The sequence below is a fragment of the Mercurialis annua genome, linkage group LG5 (genome assembly GCF_937616625.2).
Source record: "Mercurialis annua linkage group LG5, ddMerAnnu1.2, whole genome shotgun sequence".
Classification (NCBI taxonomy): Eukaryota; Viridiplantae; Streptophyta; class Magnoliopsida; order Malpighiales; family Euphorbiaceae; genus Mercurialis; species Mercurialis annua.
The window spans coordinates 1754300-1777733 of NC_065574.1; the positions used below are offsets into that span (position 1 = coordinate 1754300).

The window sequence follows — 23434 nt, forward strand, 5'->3', positions numbered from 1 at the left end:
AGGATGAAACGATGCGATATCTTAGTTTCTTAGTTTCTTAGTTTCAATAATATAAATAATTAATGTGTTACGTTAAAAAAATTATGGGTTGCTGATGTGCCGTTAAAATATATAAGAAGTAAATGGTTAAAGTATTGGAAAAGTAAAACAATATTATTTACTTTTGACGATAGAATTATAAAATTTTAACAAAACACGCTAATTGTTTACATTATTAAAATTGATGGACCATTTTGTTTAATATGAAACAAGAGAGATGCAAGTGCATATTATGGTAAATGTCGAGGTGTCTAGAAATTTGCTCTTAATTAAATGATACTTTTACAATTCAAAATGCACAATTCAACCTGTAAGTAGGTACAGCAACAAGTCTAACAGCTTTTGGGGCAGTAAGTCCAAACACATCATTCATATCAAGCTGATTAGCCTCCATTCCATCAGGTAATTCCCACTTGAAACAATGAGCCAAATGAGCTACACTCAACTCCAATGCATACACCCCTAATTGCATACCCGGACACGACCTCCGACCTGACCCGAACGGAATAAACTCGAAATTACTTCCCCTCCAATCTGGCGCCCCATCTTCCATAAACCGACTAGGATTAAACTTGTCCGGGTCAACCCATGCATTTGGGTCGCGCCCGATTGCCCATGCGTTGATCATGATACGTGATTTTGCTGGGATTTTGTAACCCGTAACTATGCTATCCTCGGCAGTTTCATGGAGAAATAGAGGAATAGGAGGGTGGAGACGTAGTGTCTCTTTCAGACAACATTTGAGGTAGGTCAATTTTTCGAGGTCCGATTCCTCGACTTTTCGGTTCAGGCCAACAACTTCTGTTAGCTGTTGCTGCACTTTGTTCATGTCTTCAGGACTTTTCATTAGTTCTGCCATTGCCCACTCTATTGCTGATGCTACGGTTTCAGTTCCTCCAAACATGACATCCTGTGGAGATATTTAAGTATCAATGTCACAATATTAGCACAGAAATGCTGAATTGAAAAATATATAGACACAAGTTGTCCGATTCCAAATCCTTTTTTTTTTATGTTAGACACTAGATCTATATTTTTTTTATCATATATATGGCAAACTTAAGTAGTAAATAATTATGTTCAAATTGGGATTTGAGGCTAATTTTTTTTTATCATGGATTTGCATGTAAATCCGAAGTGTATTCTCCAACTCCGCCCGTTAACATAAAATAAGAACAATTTCTCAAAAATAAAATAAAAATAAGAACACATTATAAATATAGAGTTTCAATTTAAGAAGTGTTTTCATCGAAATGGAACGGAACTCCAAAACTTCAGACGGAAAAAGTCGTCGTGAATCAATAGGTGGCATGTGTGAATATAGAAAATTATAAAACAAAAATAGGATAAACTTAGACGTGTTATTTGTTGATCTACCTTATATATATGCATACGTATTTACGTAGAAAAATAGAGAAAAATATATATTACCATGATGATAGCTTTGATGTTATCTCTGTTGAGCTTAATGGTGCTTGTTTGTGAGTCATAGTAACCATTTTTACCCACATCTTCACTGTAAAAAGCCAATAATTCATCCACCATGTCTCTTTCTTCTTCATTTTCATTTTTACTGTTGTCATTCTTTTTTACCATATGTTCATCGATCACCATATCAATGAACCCATCCAGTGATTCTCGTGCCCTAATTAGTCTCTTATTGAAATCTTGTGAATGTAACCAACTCAGCCATGGGAAAAAATCAGCAATATTAAAAGCTCCAAAAAGTTTGGAAAATTCTTGTAATATTTTCATGAACTCTTCTTGCCCTTGGTCTGAAACCGACCCGAAAGCTGCCCCGTATATTATGTTCCTAGTTAATCCAAACACTAGTTCACCTATGTTAACCGGTGAACCGGTTTTTTCCAACATGGCTCGAACGGTGGAGTCTACTTCTTCTCGTACCGAGGCCCATGACTCGACCCGTTTTCGACTAAATAGCTTCATAACGCATATTTTGCGCATTTGACGCCAAAATGGGCCGTAGTTTGCAAAGGCCATATCGGCCCGATCATAGGTCAAGTAGGTTATGGCAACGTTGGCCGGCCGGTTGCAGAAAATGCCGTCTTGGACTTGAAGAACTTCTCGAGCCATTTCCGGCGTTGATACGGCGGCAATATGAAGCCCGCCCATTTGGAGGTGAAAGAGCCCACCGTATTGCTTAGCGAGACGAGCTAAGCCACGGTGGGTTAGTTGGTCCATGATGCCGATATTGCCAAAAATTGGATACCCTTTCGGGCCAGGAGGGTATGGTATATTTCTACGCGAATAGAAAAAGAATATAGAAATAAATAAAGAGATAAAAAGTAGTAGTGACATAGATGGAGATTGAAGAAATTGAAGGTTTAGAAGAAAGTCCATGATTATGTTAAAACAAGGTAGCTTTGAGAGATTAATAGATCATATATTTGTGGGTTAGTGATGCTTATATATAATAATAATGCATAGGTATTATATATTTGAGTTTATTTGCATTTAGAGATTGATTTTGTTTTTATTTAAAATAATTTTGTGATTAAGAGAGATTTTTTTATTAAATAAGCAGATTATAGGAGAAGTGTGAATGTATTCTGATTTCTAAGCACAATTACAGATAATATGTATATGATTTCTATGTTTATTAGGAAGTTTTATTGCCACCTCCAACTTTTAGATATGTGCATACCTTATATATTATTATTATTATCTTATTTAGTCTAATTCTATGAATAAAATTATTTTGAAATTGATTTACATATACATAATTAATTCTATAAAATTTTAACAATCAAAATCAATACAACTACATTCACTTAAAAAAAATTCTATTAGATTTTATTAAGTTCATTTTTAACAAAACATATCATTAGTTTGTAGTAACTTCACGTTACATGAAATATTTTTCTATTTCTATCCCTATGTTTCCAAATCACAAAGGCTACCTTAAATTTATAACCATTTTAAACCTATTTTGGATCTCAATTGAATTAATTATTTATTTTAATAATTATTTTTCCCTTATATATTTTAAAAATATACATCTCTTCTTTTTTAAAAATATCAATTTTCATTTTCAAAATTTATAATTCTTTTTAGAACAAATATTTTTCTATATCTTAATTTCGAACACTTTGTTTAAAGTCGCTTTTAAAAATATCAGTTTGGACACATTTATTATATATGAAGTAAGACTGAAGTTTGATTCTCCAAATATATAAAATTAAATCAATATTTTATTTTATATCTATATAATCAAGAATTAATTGAATTTGTTATTTATTAATAAATTCTTTAATTACAAAAGATTTGACTCTTTCATTAAGTTTATTGGATATTTTGTATTATGTAACAGGAGAGATGCATGCTATAATTGAGTAAATATTAAATTTGTTGGAGATCCTCTATTTTAATAACCAATTTTCTATATAAGGTGGATTTATAAATAAGTGCCATTTTGATTATTTTGGGTACAAAGGTGGCAGAAAGTTTATGGGAGATGCTCTATTATAAATAAGAATAACCAATTTTCTATAAAAAGGTGGATTTATAATTAAGTCCATTTTGATTGTTTTGGGTACAAATATGGTGGAAATGGTAAAAATATGAAAATGTCAATAGAAGTTCCCTCTTTTAATTTAGGAATTCACTCTTTTTATAATTGTATCAAAATTCAGATTGCTTTATTTGCCAACTATTCCTTTGGAAAATATAATTTTAATTATTCATTTATTTTTCACTTTTACATTACAGGGTGATTATAGGTGAACGAACTTAATAAAGAAAAAGAAAAAGAGGAGAAGGTGCAAATATGTCCTTAATGTTTAGAGTGAGACAAATAAGACCTTAAAGTTATATATGTAGTAATTTTCTTATAAGACATATTTTCTTCGGCACATTCAATTTTGCTATAATAACATGGACAAAGGTCATCAGAATTTTTCTCCTCTTATTAAAAATAGCACTGGCCTACTTAGAGAAAAATAAAATCTTAGTACTTGTAAATGACATTTCTGATAATTCTATAATTATAATATTAATTTGTAAGAAATGACCAGTGATTAATCACTGAGTAATAAGGGCTGAGAACATAGAAATTGGGAGAAAGCGGAAAGAAATTTGGTTATTCGTTCCGATAATTGTTTTTTGTTTAATAAGTGGAGAGGGGAGAGCACTTGAAGCATAAATCAAACTCACAACCTTACTGTTTATTATTTAGCGTTTACGAAGTTTTGAACTATAGCTTATTGATACTGTATTTCTTAATGATATCTACAGTAACAAATTCAGAGAAAAACAAATGTAACGATTGTTTTTTAAACATAAACAAAAAGCAATTGCAGGTTTAAAATTTGACTTCATGGTGGTGAAGCAGTTCATTCACCATTAAGGTTTCATAACCATACTCGTAAAGTTGTCAAAGTTTATCAGTATTTTTATTAGGCTAAATTCAATTTGGGATCTTTAAATTATATTATTTTGATTCATCAGAATTTTTAACTTTTATTTGACTTTCTCAAATTTTTAAATTTTTATTTTTTAATTCATTAGGTTTTTCAATTTTTATTTGACTTTCTCATATTCCTAAACTTTTATTTTCCGATTCATTAAGTCCTTAAATGAAGATCCATTTAAAAATTTAATAAAACAAAAAACAAAAATTTATTCAAATGAATCAAGAAACGAAAGTTTAGGGATCCGAAAAAGCTAAATAAAAGTTGATACACCTGATGAACCAAAAAAAATAAAAATTTAGAGACTTAAAAAAGACAAATAAAAATTAAAAGATCTGATGAACCAAAACCGTATAGTTAGAGATCCTAAAATAGATTTAACCTTTCTATTATAGATAAAAACAAATAACCCTGCATCCCATATGATATGACGGTTCATATCATATCAAAATCACATAAAGAATCCTTTTTAGCATATAGTTTTTTTTTTCTTTTTTCCATTTTTAGTTAAAATAAATAGTAACAAAAAGTCAATAAAACGTCTCATGTGTAAGAGAGATTTTTAAATAGACCCGGTCCACCACGTCATCCGTGGACTAAGCCTATCATATAATGACACGTCATTAAAATGATGGCAATCTAGTAAATTCGTTTATTACTTATTTACACTTTTGAATAGTAATATTACAAGATTGCCATCATTTTAATAATGTGTCATTATGTGATAGGCTTACTCCACGAATGACGTGGTAGACTGAGTCTACCTAAGAATTTTTTTATGGAGAAATTGCGTCTGATTCTTCAATATACATATACAGCAATCTCATAGATAAATTTAGATGTGCCCCTCTTTTTTTTTCTTTAAACTCATTAAAATTTTCTCTCAATTTTACTTCGCCATAGCTTAATTTTAAAAGATACAAAGGCGGTAGTTTTCGACCTTAGACTGAAATATCATTATTTTTTTCATTCTAATGTTTATATTTTTCATGTTTATCTCAATTTACTTTAGTGTATTATTTGGTTTTTGAGATCTGCCTATTCTTAATGTGTTTTGCGGCGTGTTTGATGATTTTAGTTCGTATTGTCTGAATTGATTCTTGATTCGATCAAAACAGTCTAGTGTTTGTTCAAGTTCTATCTTCAAAATTCTTGACAAATTGAGATTGTAATCCAAATATTAATATATATTAAAAATAAAACAAGTTAAAGATGAAAATAGTTGAATTTAAAATCAACGAAGAAAGATTATGTTAAATGAAATATCCTGCCTTTTTTTTGTTCTTGCACAACCTATTCTAATGTCACTGAATCAGCTTAAATCGGCATAAAAAAGACGAGGATATATTAAAAAATATAATAAAAATAAATACAATTTAAAATATGTCTTGATTGATACAAAAAAATAATCACAATGGAGGAAATTTAAAGAAACATCACACATGTTTTCATATTCTTGAATTCATTTTTGATCTTATTTATTTCTAGTTAGAATAATTAAAAAAATGGTTACATCAAAAAATATTATATTAAAACTTAAAGACTTAATTAGCAATTTTCCCTCTCAACTTATAAGTAACGGGCAATTAACACATATATTAAATTTATGGGCAAATTAGTCACTAATTTGGTGATTATGGGCAATAAATCCATTTTAGCAAATGAGCTTATAAATTGAGGGAGCAAATTGTTAATTTAGAAGACAATTGGCTTACAAGTTGAGGGGACAATTAGTATAATATTTAAAACGTGTAGGAGTTTCAACTGATTTTATTATATTATTTAGACTTAATCACTCAAAAATACTTCACCTTTTTGATTTTTTTCGTTTATGACCTCAACTTTCAAAATATTTAATTTTAGCTCATTTTTTAATTTTCATTTTTAATTATAGACATTTGTCCAAATTAGAGTGAAAAAAAACTCGAATATTTTATTTATATTACTTCATATTATTTCATATTGTTTCAATTTGTATTTTTATCATAATAAATTTTAAAAATGAAGCAATACAAGATGTTTATTTAAATTTTTTTTAAATTCCAATTTGGACTAGTGGTTATAATTGGAAGTGAAAATTAAAAAACGAGAATGATACCATAAAAAATATCAAAAAGTTGAAGTATTTTTGAGAAATTAAGCATATTATTTAGTAATATAATAATACTATCATTATTGATTTTATTTACAACAAATGACATGCTTGACATGGGTTATGGAAATATTCTATGAACAAATGGATGAATAAACCAGCAATTTTTTTTTTTTTGAAACCAACAATCTTATTTGCATTAAAATACTTAACTTTTAAAGATAAGAATCAGAGTCTCATTCTATCAGACTCATAAGTCATAAAGGTGGGTCGGGCGCCATATGTATTTAAATCAGTGCTCCATCTTTAGCTATCACTATAATTGAAACTTTATTTATTACACTGCTTCTCTTTATTTTTATAAATTATTTTTCCCTTCTTTTTCTTTAAGGTACTGCTATGTTTATTTTACATTATATCTTAGTCAAGAAAAGTTGACCCTCAAATTTTGAAAGTTAAATTAAAAAGATGAATTAAATAGAAAATACTATTTAAAATTTTATTTTTCCAATTATTTATCTAACCCAAAAAAAAATCTTAAGCTCAATTATTTAAAAACACCCCACTTTTTTTATTTTATTTTTTAATTTATGGCCCAAATTTTTATAATTATAAATTTTAATCTATTTTTCAATCTTCAGTTTTAATTATAAAAGAAGAAAAAATTTAATATATTCTTTATCTTTTCATCATGAATTTTTTTAAATATTGAAGATATTTGTGAATTGTTTTTACTCCAGCTTAAACAAATAACTACAATTGAACGAACATTAAAAAATGAATTAAAATGGTCCATTTTTAAAAGTTTGGACAACAGAAAGCAAAAAAGTGGGATATTTTTAATGATTAAATATATATCTTATTATTATCTTGTGATATTTTTAATGATTTAAAAGTATAATTTTTGTAAATATTAAAATATGTATAAATAGGAAAGATGTAGTGCTTGTTTTACTCTTAGTCAGCAGCCACCATGCAAGTTGTGATTCACCCACTTGGCTCACTCCACTGCTTTGGTGGTCTCTCATATTTAAATTTAAACCCACTCGCATTCTACCAATCATATTCCACGTCAATTCTGTATTCAATTTCTGTGAGCTTTGAGTAATTTTAGGGTCTGAAAACTTCAAATCTCAACCAATCAAGTTACATTACTAAATTATTTTTAAAGAGAATTATTTATTCACAAAATATATAAACACCAATAGTGACAAATATTTAACACTCTTTTTCCTCCATAATTAATATGTAAACACTAATACTCGTATATATGTGACTACACAAATTAAAAGATTCACTTTTTCATTTTAAATTATACTCCCCATACAATACTTTTATTTTCGTCCTAATAATATTGTCCATTTTTTTTATTTTTATACTAAATACCTCTTATATGTTTCTACTTAATAATAAACTTTAAAATTAATTTTCTTATATTAGTCTAATTCAAGATTCACTAATGATACAGTATTTAATGTTATTTATTGGAATATGTTTTTTTAACTGATTTATTGGAATATGTAAATAAAATAAAATTAGCAACTATATTAAATAATTATATAATAAAAAAGGTGAAAATTTTATAAGAATTTCAAAATATTAATTGTATATTTGAATGTTCTATCAATTACATGTTTTATGATCTAGCGAAATTGAAATGTTAATAACATATATCGGGAAGTTAGTTTTACAGTTGATCATCCTATATTATCAGTGATGATAGTTATATTGGATACATCTCTCACGAAACTTCCTTAAAGTCTATTTATTGGATTAACCATGCTATTCACGGTGTTTCTTACAATATAAATATGTAGACGACAGCCTTCTTTTATATAGAAAAATTATGTGCTCTTTAAATTGTGATATTAAAAAAGTGGGCAACTCTATTGAAACTGGAGGAATAATTTTTAAGAGAATTTTATTCACGTAATATTTAAACACTAATAGTCAAAAGAGTGACTAATTTAATGAGTCTAGTTTTTATTATTTTTGCATGATTTTTTTATCAATTAAAAATAGTAATTTTCACCATCCCATCCAAAAACAAACTTCTCTCACTTTTCCTCTCTATTTTTAACCACAGTCATAAGGCTCCTTCCAAAGAAAATCACACAACTAATTGATACGGACATTTAAAAGTTGGTAACAAATAAGGATATATAGAAATCTCCATTGCCTATACCATAACCAAAAATGGGTTCCATAGACCATATAATTTTCTATTTATGAAAGGTTCAACTACTTTACCTAACAAGTAACTGCAAATTAGTTATAAATAAAATAAACCGTGATCGATTTCGACATGCAATTAATTAGAGAACGGTTTGATTCATATTTTTTATTTTATTGAAGTTATATTAATCTCGAGTTTTCATACGAGTACCTCCATTTATTTATCCGAAAATTTATAATCTTTATAATAAATTTTTAAAAAATTGAGTAACTCCTGTTTCATGGAGCAAAAAAAAAGTAGACATCTAAAGTTTTTCTCTCATTAATTAACCCTACAAATTAAAATGTAATAAAACAAAAAGAACCTTACAAAAACCTAAACAACTTTAATTAAATAAAATTAACAGAAAAAGACTAAAATCAGGACCTCCCTATAACAATTTAACATGTAAATTACCTCCCTGCCTATTATAATCCGTTACAAAAGCATGTAACCTGCAAACCGACCCTAACAAACCTAGCCAGGATTTGATCACCGATTCGCTTAAACCTATTCCATGAACCTAATTCTTCAAAAACTAGGAACCATCTGGCTCAACCCGGAAGCCGGTCCGGCCACCTCTTTCCTCTTCCTCATTTCTAACACTTTCCTATGACTATTCGAGTGAACCTTGCCGGAGAAAGTCGGGCTACAAGCCGGTCTATACTCGGGGAAAAGCCGGCCGGACTTATAACGAACCCCGCAAGCATTACATAATGTTTTAGCCCCGAGCGGACCGGCTCTCCATTGAGGGGTCTTTTGAACCTGGCAATGACTACACCGCCGCTGAAACTGGATCAAACCCGTGACTCCACCGGTTTGAGCCGCAGGTTTTTTCTTTGGTTTTTTCAATGGTGGTTGGAAAAAACCAGGTAACGACTCAAGGGTTTGAACCGTAACAAGAGAAGGCGTTGAAGCTGACGAAGACACCGGAGAAGACGAATATGAACATGATGACGACGAGTCTGTAAGCAGAGACTCAACTGACCATGTCCGGCGGGTCGGTCTGGTTCGCTTAGACCTCGGTTTGGACGGAATTTTGGCTGGAAAAAGACACGAAGAGGGTTTGCTTAAAAAAACCGGATTGGGTTCATTATGTTCAATTTCAAACGTGGTTCTTGCATGGAAATTCTCCGAATTCAACGGGTGCAAAAGAGAAAATTCCGATGAAGAATCGTCAACAATTTGAGACACCCATTCAAGCTCCGCCAAATCATCAATCTATAACAGAATCAAAAACAAAAACATGGGTTTTCATTATCACAAACCAAAAAAACCCATTAAAATCCAAAAAATGTTAAAAATTCAAAAAAACTTACCGGCACGGCAAGTTCACCGGAGAGAAAAGAATCATCAAAATTACAAGAATTATTCGAGTTATTATCATGATCATGATCCTGAGACGAACCCGAATCAGAATCTTTCTCTTCTTCTTCTTCATCATCTTCATCTTCAATCATATGTTCTTGTTCTTCCTGTTCGTGAATATGTTCTTTGAATTCTCCGCCGTTAGAAAAGTCAAAGAAACAATCAACGGAAAAATCCTCCACGGCGGCGTTACTCGAGTTATTAAACATAATATCATCGAAAAGAGACTGCTGGGTAAAATTCGATTTCATCATAGAAGCTGCCGTCGCCGGAAGTTCTCGTCGTAAGCTTGATTTCAAAGCTCTGGCTACCGTGCAATACTCCATTATTTTTCTTCTAAATTTTCAAGAATTGAACCAAACAAAACAGAAGAAATGAAAATTTTGTGGGGAGAAATTGAAATTTGTAAAATAATTGAGGTGATTAAAGAGAGGTGTAAAAAGGTTAGTTGAGGCACTGAAACGAGGGCGAAAGTGGTGCGGAGTCGATGGCTTATCTTTGTTTATCTTGTTTTTTTTTTCTTCTATTTATTTAAAATAATACTAATATTTTATATAGTAAATAAAATAATGTTGTAAATTTGGTCAAGTTAGGAGCTGACTATTCTAAGGTGTTGAAGATTTGGCTTGTTATGGACCGAATCCACAGTTTCCACTTACATTTTTCACTATTTCTTTTATCATCTTTCGTCATCGTGCCATGTCTATTTTGGGACCCAACTAGGCTAAATAAATTACTCCCTCCTTCTATTTTTAAACATTTTAAATATTTTACTAACCGATTATAGTTCATATAATATAAATACTAGATAAGATTATGACAAATTTACAATTTAAAAGTTTAATTTTTCTTAAAAATGTTAAAAAATTCTCCTTTTTAATATTAAAAAAATATTAATATATAAATAGCTATAATAAAAATATAATCAAACTATATTTCTAAAGAATATTTCTATATCAATTAATTTCAATTTTATAATTTTATAATTTTTATAATTATAATTTAGATGGAATACTTTAATACAGTATTTTCATTTTAAAATTTAAACTTAATTTTACTATGTGGCATGCCACATAGATAAATTGATACCGAAAATTTAGACTTGTTTATCTAACTCATTTTTATTAATTTGACAATATGTGGTATACCACGTATATAAAAATATTAACTAAAAAATGAAAGTGAATATAATTACAACACGTTTGATTTATGACATAATTATAAAAATGAAACATTAAATCATAATTAATAAAAATAATTTATATTTAAATGTAAAAAGTAAATTTATATGCAAATATTAGAAGCTACTGTATCTATTTAAAATATGTGCTAAAAAGTAACATAATTTTTAAAAGGCCTAATTACTTAAAAAAAACTCCATCTTGAAACAATTTTTCGTTTATACCCTGACCTAGGAAAAAGTTTATTTGTACCCTTTTTTTGATTTTTCGTTTTCAATTGTACTCCAAAATTTTATTTTTTGACAATTTAATTAATTATATGATGAAAATATTAAAAATAATTAAATAGAAGGGTTATATCATCTTTTTTCTATTTGAAAAAATACAAATAAGTTAAAAAAATGAAGGATTATTTTAAGCTTTTTCTAGATAAAAAAAAGTTCAATTTAGTGTTTTAGGGTAGAGTTGAAAACAAAAAATCAAAAAAATGGTACAAATAACTTTTTCCTAGGTCATGGTATAAACGAAAAAATATTATAAGGTGGAGGTTTTTTAAGTAATTAAACCTTTTTAAAATGAAATAAATAATTTTTAAAATTTAAAATTTGATTCTTTTATTTTGATTTAAAACTCATTATTTATAGTTAGTTATTAGTAGTATTTATTGCTCCTATCTTTATAAGTTTAGGGGGTCCATGTCCAATAATGGAGTATGTGTATGTGTCTCATAAATTATAATGCAAGAGGGTAAAATTTTAGAAATGAAAAATAGTCAACATTTGACAGTGTAACATCCAGTCCTGGATATGGACCTAACTTTTTTTAATGAAAAAAAAGTTAATAAAAAATAAATAATCTAGCCATAAGTTAATAATATTATTAAAATTAAATTGCAAGGTGTAATTATTTAGGTCCACCTATAGTCATATCATTCTATACTATTAGAAAAAAGATAAATCCTAAAGTTGGTTTGATATTTAAGATTCAAATATTTGATTTGAAACATTTGGATACAAATGGGAGGTTTTTTTTTATATATATATATATATATATATATATATATATATATATATATATATATATATATATAACATTATACCATATATTTTGAAGTTCATTTATTATATAAAATTTACTTTTAACTTTTAAGTATTTAGATGGTACCTTCATTCACTATAATTGTAAAATAAATTTTTTTATTTAAATGGATTATTATAGTCTACACATATTTAAAAATAATAAATTTATTATTTTAATTAATAATCTTTATACTTTTTATAGTAAATTAATAATTGTCTATTTAAAAATATAATAAATTTTTAATCTAAAATACCATTAGCAATAAATAAATGTTTTATTTTAGACAAGAGAAAGATATACTTTTTTTAATTCAAGAAAGAAATACATTTAAAATGAAATACTTTTCTAAAAGATGGCTATGAAATTGCTATTCTTGCAAATGGCGCCACCAATCGTTTGAAAACAAAAAGTAATAACCAACTATTCTTCTACCCTCCTTCATTTTCCGCTTTTCTTTTCATTTTTGCCCCTCTATTTCCAACTATTTGCCAATTTCAATTACTTCGCCGCGTTAATCGCGCATTCTTTTCTGGTTACTTATCTACGTAACCAAAACCATTCACTCGCATTCTTAACCGCGTCACTGTCTAACAAATCTAAACGGACAGTATCACTCCCAGTTGTAAATCCAACGGTGTTCTGTGAGTCGTAGAGAGTGGAACTAGAATTTGTATTTTTGTAGCCAAGTCTAAGCGCGTTTGCAACGACAGGTTAAAAAGAGTTGGGCATTGTGGACCATGACCGAACCAAAATTTAACCTTTATTTTCTTTATTTATTTTCTAGTAAAAATAACAGTTAAGTCCTTTACTTTTCTCTGAAGAGTATTTAAATCCTTAAATTGATGAGTTATTTGTATTTAAAATTTTCATCTTCAACGTTTGTAATCTAAACATATTAGTCAAAACATTACATTCCATATCCAAACCTTTCTAAACTTTACATTCTATAGTTCATTGTTGTTTTCCGGCTATTAGAAGCATACGTAGGAAATAGAATAGAATTACGAGTTGCTAAATTATAAATTATGTGCTTAAATCGCTAAAAACACGAAAAATTAGACTTAACATACAAATAATTTCAAATAGAGATGACAAGATTCGTTGAGTCGACATGCAGCCATTGCTTCGTTTTGCTACATAAACAACAATAGGCTACACAGTGTCAGTTTAGAAATATTGTGGTGTGTAGTGCCATATTTTCAATAATATTCTCAAATCACTGTAAATATTAAAGATTAAAATTTTATATAAAAATAATTAAGAATTGATTGAATCCATTTTTTAAGTGACAAACGAATTTTTACATGCCATTAATTATTTGTCGATTAATATGGGACCACATGTTGGCAAAAAAATTACAAAGTTAGATGAATTGATGATTTATATTATTTTTTTGAATTTGTGAGGGTCAGATTGTATAGAGTTTTAGTTTAGGGATTCAAATTTTTTGTTCAAAAAAATGTGAGCCTATATCATTTATTTTTGTTATTATTTTATGATTCATGAATTTATATTGTCGTTTGTGGTTTTGTTTCTAAAAATAAGTGGTGGGAAATATCAACAAAGGACAAATACTAATGCATAATCATGGTTTTGGGCAATGTTCCTATATGCATAATCATGGTTTTGGGTAATGTTCCTAATTACTTGGATTAAGCGATTGATCATTTCTGCCTTTCTCTTTTTGTTCATGTTCTTATTTTTTAGCTTTTTATGATTGTCAAGTTGTTAGCGGCTTCAATTTGAGTGACTTAATTATCAATAAACTAAAAAAGACCACACCTAATGCTTATTTTAAAAAAATATATATATTCAATTTTCAAATATTTTATAAATTATATGATTATTTTAATTTGGTCAAATCTAATTTTATTAAACCAATTTAATTATATTTAAGTGGCATGTCAAGTTAACATGAAATGTGAAATTACAGTTGATGTGAATCACGTGTTATTCCAATCAACAACTTTTATTCTTTTTAAATTATTTCGGCATCCACATTATCATTTTTTTTTTGAAAAACTTTTCTTCATTTTAAAATACAAAAAAAGATAATATGTGCATAATACGGTCAAAATTTCACGCTCGTTTTGTATTGGTATTATGCCCCTACATACTATATCATGTAATAACTAATAGGCTTAATCATCCAAAAACATCTCATTTTTTTGAATTTTTTTCACCTTTAAAAATCCTCAATTTTAGCTGATTTTTTAATTTTTAGTTTCAACTATATTCACTTATTTAAGTTGGAAAAAAAAGTTCAAATAAAACCTTCATATTATTTCATGTTTGGATTATTTTATTATAAAAACGCAATTTGGAATGATCCGAAACAAAATAAGAGGTGTATTTAAATATTTTTCCATTTTAAGTTGAACAATTAGTTATAACTGAAATTGAAAATTAAAAAATAGGTGTAAAATTAATGATTTTAAGTTATAACTAAAAAAAGACAAAAGATACAAAAAATCACATTTTTTTTAAAAGTACAGATCAGCTCTTTTTTGGCACAATTAATCTCTCGTGCTTTTAAAATAGAACAATTAAACTCTCATTGTTTGAAAATTGAATAAATAAACTCTTTTAATTTATTTTTTGGACACTTATCCCTCAAATTTTTGGTAAATATGTTAAGTATTAAAATTATTTTTGAACTTTTTCCCTATATGATTATGAGAGACATGTCAGCAATTAACAAGTGTTTCTAATGTTGTTGGACGAAAGGGGTTATTTGTTTGTTATATTTAAAAGGGTTAATTACATATAAAATCACCACCTTTACACGAATTTTCAAAAATAACACGACCTTTAAAACGTGTCAATTCAGGGCATCACCTTTCATTTTTTTCCAAAAACATGGGCACGTTTTTAGATAAAATTTTGCTGACTTTGACAGCCAATGGGAGTGTCACGTGTCATGCCACGTCAGCAAAAACGCCATTAAAAATGTGTCCATGTTGTTTTTGAAAACAAATGAAAGGTGGTGCTCTGAATTGCCACGTTCTAAAGGTCGTGTTATTTTTGCAATTTCGTGTAAAAGTTGTGATTTTATATGTAATTAACCCTATTTAAAAACAAAGAGGGCTTAATTGTACCTAAAAAGTAAAAAGGATAATATGTATTTTATAATACTACGAGGCTTTTTTTGTATTCTTTTCCTAAAGAATTGGATGATTACGCCTAAATAATAAGTGTTTATAAAACTATTATATTCGTGTCTAATTGTCTAAATTGAGATCGTCATTTGGCTTTGAATTTGGAGTAGTTACAACTTGCAAATTGATGGGCAAAAAAAGTCTCTCACTATGTAGCTATTAGCTATATATATGTCGTCCGCTACTCCGCAGTTGCGTGCGTACAAAGCATAACATAAACCAATTAGGCCGACTATTGACGAAACAAACACAGCACAAACACTGCACATTCATTTTATCCTACATTTCATTGCCGTTTTAAAGATGCAAACTGCCTACATTTAGCAAAACGACACTTAAGCTTAGCTACTTCTCTACTCCCATCTTGTATAATTCACGTGTCTCTAATTTTCTCCTATTTCCTACAAAATCATGGAGCTCCATTCTTCCACCAATTAAAAAAATCAAGACTGAAAATAACGAACTTTATGTGTTTTATAATTTTAATACACATTTTTAATCTTGACAATATCAAACATTGACTTTTAAATTTTTACAATTTCGGAAGACCGGACAATCTTCCGTCAAAAATGCTAATACGGACACCAAAAATTGGCCAAATTAAGTTGCTAAAATTAAAAAGAAATATAAAGTGCGTTAAAATAATAATTTTAAAGCAATTAGGCATAAAATCAATAAATAACAAAGCTTCAAAAAAATTGATCAAATAATATTAATTGATTCAATCTATCAATTTTGATTAATTTAAGCTAATTTTGTTATTATTTCGGTTAAAATTTGATTAATCTATTTAACTAAATACTTTTATTTATCAACTATATGTTAATTTTTATTGGTTTAATTGATTTGTAGGCTAATTTGTTCGGTTCAATTTTATATTGATTTTTTAATTAATCCAATTTTGATTAACTTGAGTCAATCAACTTGATTATGACATAAAACGGTTCAATTAAGTATTTTTTGATTATATTGATCAGTTTTAACCGAACTGGCAGTCTATCATATGAATAAATTTATAAATAAATTAAATACAAACATACTAATTTTATGAATAATTTTATAAAAGGTAACTCTATTTTCAGACCAAAAATGGATGGATGTATTATAATATTTAATTATTTTAATAAAAAAATCATATTACTCTGTATCTATTCATTTCTACTCTAATAATAACATCGCCGTTATATAAAAATAATGTAATAGAGTTGTCAATTAAAATTTAATATAATTAAATTAATTATAATTAAATTTTATAAATTTATTTAAATGAGAAGTATTATTATAAGACTATTAAAAGGAAAGAAAAATCTTGAAAATTTCCTACCAACAAGAAAACTAAGATAACATCAGTTTTTTATTTTTAACATGCTGCAAGATTGAGAATATGAAAATAAATAAATTAATAAATTAATCACCGATAAGTTAATTAAGAACAGAGAAGGTTCCATTGACCGAGCTGCTGGCCAAAATCTGCTTTAAAAATAATAAATACTTGCTAAATAAATAGTGGCACATGCAGTTGTGCACTGTATGATCTATCATGGTGGGTTCCACAATATGGCACGAAACTGGAGCCAAAGGACGGCTGGACTTTGTGGTGACAACATGTGGCATTTCTTTAGTATCAAATGAATTTGTATTTTCCATATGCAATAAGGTTCATTTTACCCCCTCAATTTGACACAAAATACCAATTAAGAATAAATTTATAGTTTTAGACAAAACCACCCATAAATTGGTTAATTTGGCCATTCTGCCGTAGAAAACAAAGAATTGGAGAAACTGGTGCTGCCATGACAACAAACTATTGTAAAATTGAAAAGATAAAACGATACAAAACACTTCTATAGAGGTAAATTTGTCCAAAACACCATTTAGAGGTGTTTTTATTAAGATCACGATATTAATTTCATTTGATTCTTTTATCTCAAATTTTAGGACTAGAATTCCCTTAAGTTCATTTGAATTTGAGGGGTCATGTTTATGATATACAGCGTTCATTGTAAAATGAACGGTGTAAATTGATTTGATTAAAATTGTACCTTTTTTATCTACATCATTCATTTTATAATGAACGTTATAAATTGTGAACATTGACCCTCTCAAGTTCAAAATGAACTTGAAGGAATTCCAATCCCAAATTTTAAAGATAAGATGAACTTTTATTGTTTTTATATGGAAAGAACTTTCTTTAATAATATATTGAAATAATTATTAAAGTACATCTCGAATCAACTGTTATAATATGTATAAATCATAAAATAAATTGATTAGCCGATTAACTTCAACTTCAACCAAAAGAAAAATAATATGATTTATAAATAAAACTCTATTGTTGTAATATTTTAGAAAAATTAAGTGTTGAATTTTTTTTATTACTATTATATTTCTTGTATTTTAATATTTAATTTATTTCAATATTTTCTAAATAGGCCTTAAATACTGATCCTACAGAGACTCGAAACCGAAATCTCAGGAATGTACTAGAGTACTTTAGCCACTCGGGATAGGTGTCACTGGTCTTCTTCTAAAATAGTTTAAAATCAAACTGAATTGATCAAGCATTTAAATAAAATTTTATTTGTATTTATTAAAAAAAGTCAATCAGATCGAACGCAATATTCAATTAAAATATAAAGAACATATAATGATTTTCAGCTTAATCATACTGTTAAACAAAATATTATCAATTAAAGTGCATGAATTTAGATCTAAAGAATATATTTTTTTATTATATATTCCAAATAATAAAAATCATATTGTTAAAAAGGTTATTATATAGTATTAAAGTGAATGAATTCAGATCCTAAGAATATTTTTTTTATTATATATTTCCAAATAAAAAAAATCAGATTTGCAACCCTAAAACTTGTGTCAACAACTCAAACTACATTCACAAGACTATTGTTTTAAGCGTATGCAAATCAAATAAAACTATCTTCATATTATATATTGTTTAGATTTAATATTTAAATAACTAATCGATTTTAATTAAATTGAAACTCAACTTTTAAATTTAATATATTTATATATATTAAGATCAATAAATTTAGAGTTAGCTGTCAGTTTAGTCGTCGTTTTTTTTAACCAAAAGCAATGGTATTAATTTCGAAAATAGAAGTACATAATATGTGTCATACAAGGATAATATAATTTGCTGAAATAACTTCTAAAAGTAGGCTTAAGGACTTTTTAGTTACTTCATGTGTCATCCAATTACACATTCGCTTAACATATGCAAAATCGCAAATAGTAGACGATGATGATGAGTGAGCGGTATTAAGAATTATGGCCTTTCTATAAACCGTGTCTTGAACATTGTAAAAATAGAGGCAATATTAGAATTTGTTTGAAAATGAAAAACAAAACAAAAAATGTAAAAATGGGCTTAAATTCTGAAAAGCCCAAAAATGTATATGGGTTATTATGGGTTAAATGTTGGGTGCATTTAGAATTGGAATTTAGATGTTTTGTACCTGCCCAGTATTTAAATATACACCCACATTTCAATCTTCTATTTTTATAAAAAATATTGAACTTTTTAAAAATAAATTTTAAACTTTCGAAATAAAAATGTGAATTATACTATTATTATTTGTTTATTATGTATCTTTTTATGATAAAAAAATTAATTATCACAGGACACTTATAAATTCCCCAAAAATTAAAAAATTGACACTAAACTAATAAATTAAATAATTACAGTCTGAATTAATTATTTTTATTTATAAAATTGATACAGATGATTTTTTTAAAATTTGAAAGGATTGAGCAATTCTTTTATAAATGAAAAAATTCCGAGCAAAAAACATGTTGTTTAACCTAAAAAAATTGATTGGGTCAACAATTATTATTTCTTCTAAAAAGTTAGTTTGCTTTTCTATAAATGTTCATCATGTCCGATTAGTTGGGTCAACAATTATTTTTTAAAAGAATGATAACTTACCAAGTTTTTAAGATGTACTAGTATTGTTTACATGGAAAATTAATCATGTCCTTGCACACATATAAGGATATGCTAGTGGAGACCATAATTGTGGGACATTAAGTAGGAGATGTAAAACTCATCATTTTCTCAAAATAAAAATGAACATGAGATTTAACTTTTAGGTTATTTTACCTAAGTATTATTAGGTTGAATTAGGTATAAGTAAGAAATGGCATTGTTGCCATCCAAAAACATTATGCAACATATATATAAACTGTTACGACCGTCTAAAATTTTAAGTGATTTGTTGTAGTAGTTTAAATTATAAGATTATTTGAAGAATTGATCAGATTTTCACCACGAAAAATAATACAACACCATTAACTTAATAGAAATTGAAATGGAGCGAAAAATTATATTTCTCATAGATCACGAGCGAAACACGAAGCTTCGAATAAAAGAAGACCATCACAATCTACATCTTGATTATTGTAAAAACCATCGGCACCGCAATCGTGGTTAAATCTGTAATGACCGGAAGAACGCCAGAGACAATTAACAACACTACAGTTGTGGTGCAATCGATGGTGATGCATCAAATAGTTGTTTCACTTGAAACAAAATTTCTTTCTACATGATGTATGGGGGTTAGGGTTTAAGAAAAATGTGCAAGATATGGGTATCATAATTAGTCACAGTTCTTTAATTCAATTGACAGTTAAACCAATTGTAAACTGTTTTTAGGGCATAATTTGTAAAAGAGTTCTAAACTGTTTTGTCATATATTTTGTACTTCTTTTGTTATTAATGGACGTTTCAAATTATTTCGCTCATATATACATAAATGCAAAATTGTTGAATTATATCATCTTTTTGTATCATTTGTTATTTTATCATATGTAAGTATTTGATTGATTTAATATTCAATTTAAATATTTACCGAATAATTTCCTTTCCGTTACACATATTAATTCTATGGCCATATAATTTATAGGGGTAATGTCATAAAAATTCAACAACTTTACACGTATTGTCACGCCGTTTAAAAATCATCATTTTCATACACCAACTATCAATTTTTCTCAAATTCATGCGCCGTTCTAAAATCCGGTGAAAATTACTGACCTGTCACTATCCTATTCGTTATGATTGCCAACTCATCATTTTCACCGAATTTTTAAACGGTGTGTATAGATTTGAGAAAAATTAGTAGTTCGTGTATGAAAACGGCGATTTCCAAACGACGTGATTAAAATGACAAAACGTGTAAAGTTAATGAATTTTTAAGACATTAACCCTAAGTTATATAGGGTGAACAACCACTAACCACTACTTCAACCTTATTGATGTAATTAGATTGCAAATATATTCAATAACCTTAATGATGATCCACTTCTTTAACCATCAACCCAATTGATATTGTCACCCATTTACAAGTACACACTTATACTTGATTGATGTCTTCATGATTATTGCTTTTAATTTATCTAACCATAAGAAGAAAGAAAAAGAAAAAAAGAGAACAATTCGTACTAAGAAAAATCAAGTATAGTTTCAATTCTTTTTAATTTTGCACTACGTAAAACATTAATCATGTACTAAATTATCAGTATATATTGACAACTTATATTATCAGTCATGTAGAACACATAAAATAGCACTAACTATAATAAAATATAAAATGTATATCAAATTAAATTTATTAAAATAATTATAACAGTAAAAACATAATAACATATAATCAGATTTATAATATAAATAATTTATTTATTTTGTTTCAAGTTAAATTCATTTTTTTAATCAAATTCTATTTTAAATGATTAAATAATTTTTTAATTTACAATTAATTAAACTAGTGGTCATAGTTACAAAGATTCATGCATTTTTGCAATAATATTACTCTTTGTTTTCCTGCTAGAACTTGTATTGTAATCGGAGACATCCTCCAGAAAATAAATGACAAAATAGTGGTAAACTAATTATACTGCGTATGTTTCCAAACTTACATTACAAGTCTACTAAAAGACGTAAATTGCAAGTTTTGGACACTAATGTGATGATTAGTGCCCTTAATTAACTAAGCAATACAAAATAAAGAAAGTACTTTATACTTATCAAGACCTTTTTTGTATTCATGATTAATCATCCATGCCATGCCAATATTATTGTTTTCATTGGTGAATTTATGGCTTAATACATAGTTTAACTCCTGAACTTGTACCGTTTTACCCATCTAACCTCTAAACTTAACGTCTCACCTATCGAACCTCTGAACTTGTTAAATAATCCGATTTAACCCCTAAACTTGATAAATATGTAAATATTCAGCCCCTCCGTGCCACCTGTCATTTGAAAAATTCTAGAAGAAATTGTGTACGGAGGTGTAATACCCCAAAATATTAAATTATCTAATTGGACCACGTGTCCAGTCTAGATTTGCCAGAGTGGCAAAATCGGAAAGTTTTCCGATGAATAAGTTTTGGTAGGTCGGCTTTGAAAAGGATTATATGCGAGGAATTTAATAATATAGTTCAAGTCTAAAGTTAGAATTAGAATTAAAAGGAAAAGTGTCAAGAAAATTTCAAAATAAAGTACAGGGACCAAAGTGGTAATTTAGCCACTTTGTGTCGAAAATGGAAATTTGTAGATTTGACGGGAAAATGTTAATATTAAGTTTTGTATTATTTATCGGATATAAATAATACGTAAAAGTAATAATTTAAGAATTTATCGATTTAGTTATGGACTAAATCGTAAGAAAGGAAAGTTTAAAAGATAAATAATAACAAACAAAAAGAACAAGGATTAAAGTGGCACTTTAGCCAAGATATATATAAGAAAGAAATTGAATCAGAGAAGGGAAGAGAGACTTCCAGAGAGAGCGAGAGTTATATCGCCGATTACGTCGTTTCGCCGCCGTTTCGCCGTTCGACGTCCGATTCAAGTGATTCAAGCGGCAATCTCTTCAGAATCGAATTCTCTATCGATATCAAACATCGTTTTAAGGTAATAATCTGAGAATTTGGTGGAAAATTCGAATATATAGCCGTTTTGGTTATAATTAGGAATTTAATGATTTTGGATCGTTTTTAGCGTTTTTGGAAAAACGAAGTTACGGGTTTTGAAGGAAATGAGGTTCTATACGTGTATGGCGGAAGATAGCATGACGGGAAGCCCGGAAACGACGTTTCCAGGAGCTGCCTCAGGTCGCACGTGGTGTGCGATCGCACACCCGTGGTGTGCGAACGCACACCTGTGATGGTGTGCGAACGCACACCCAAGGTGTGCGAACGCACACCAATGATGGTGTGCGAACGCACACCAATGATGGTGTGCGAACGCACACCCAAGGTGTGCGAACGCACACCCATGGTGTGCGGACGCACACCACCCTGTGCGGGCGTGTAATGAGTCCACGAGGGACTAAAATGAACTTTTTGCCCGAGGGGCTAAAATGGACTTTTAGCCATAAAGAAATGGGATTTTGATATTTTCAATATTAGATCCTAAAAACGATTAAGAACTCCGATTAATTAAAAAGAGATATAACAAGTATCTCGACTAAGTGTCAGGACACGACCAAAGCTAAGAATCGTATTTGGAATACGATAATGTTAACCTAAGTCGATAACTTAGGATTTAAGTATTAAGTTTACGTTTATAAATCAAGAATTCGGTAACGTGAATAGGTGAATGACGCACCGACGAGCTACCAGGCCAACGAGCTGGAATAGCTACGAGAACGATGCATGGAGCTTACGTTATGGAATCATAATAGTGCAATTTTGGGATAGCGGTCACTGTGAGTTGCACTTTACTTTCGTGTATTATATATTAAAGTTATTTTATATAGATATATATATACTGTTTATACGCATCGCATTACATATAATTGATTGAAATGTTATATGTTTACTTAATTTCTATATACGAGAACTAGTAT

At 28.3% G+C, this 23434-nt stretch overlaps 2 protein-coding genes across 2 annotated transcripts; both read right to left on the reverse strand.

Moving 5' to 3' along the window:
* Nucleotides 1–241: 241 nt before the first annotated feature.
* On the reverse strand, nucleotides 242–2400 carry LOC126682869 (cytochrome P450 84A1-like). The gene is made up of 2 exons (XM_050378634.2): nucleotides 1471–2400; nucleotides 242–949 (listed from the first exon to the last, which is right to left on the reverse strand). The coding sequence occupies exons 1-2, from the start codon at nucleotides 2398–2400 to the stop codon at nucleotides 329–331; spliced, it is 1551 nt and encodes a 516-aa protein (XP_050234591.1). The 3' UTR covers nucleotides 242–328.
* Nucleotides 2401–9034: 6634 nt separating this feature from the next.
* LOC126683058 (GATA transcription factor 5-like) lies at nucleotides 9035–10668 on the reverse strand. The gene is made up of 2 exons (XM_050378885.2): nucleotides 10096–10668; nucleotides 9035–9997 (listed from the first exon to the last, which is right to left on the reverse strand). The coding sequence occupies exons 1-2, from the start codon at nucleotides 10468–10470 to the stop codon at nucleotides 9308–9310; spliced, it is 1065 nt and encodes a 354-aa protein (XP_050234842.1). The 5' UTR covers nucleotides 10471–10668; the 3' UTR covers nucleotides 9035–9307.
* Between the last annotated feature and the right edge of the window lie 12766 nt (nucleotides 10669–23434).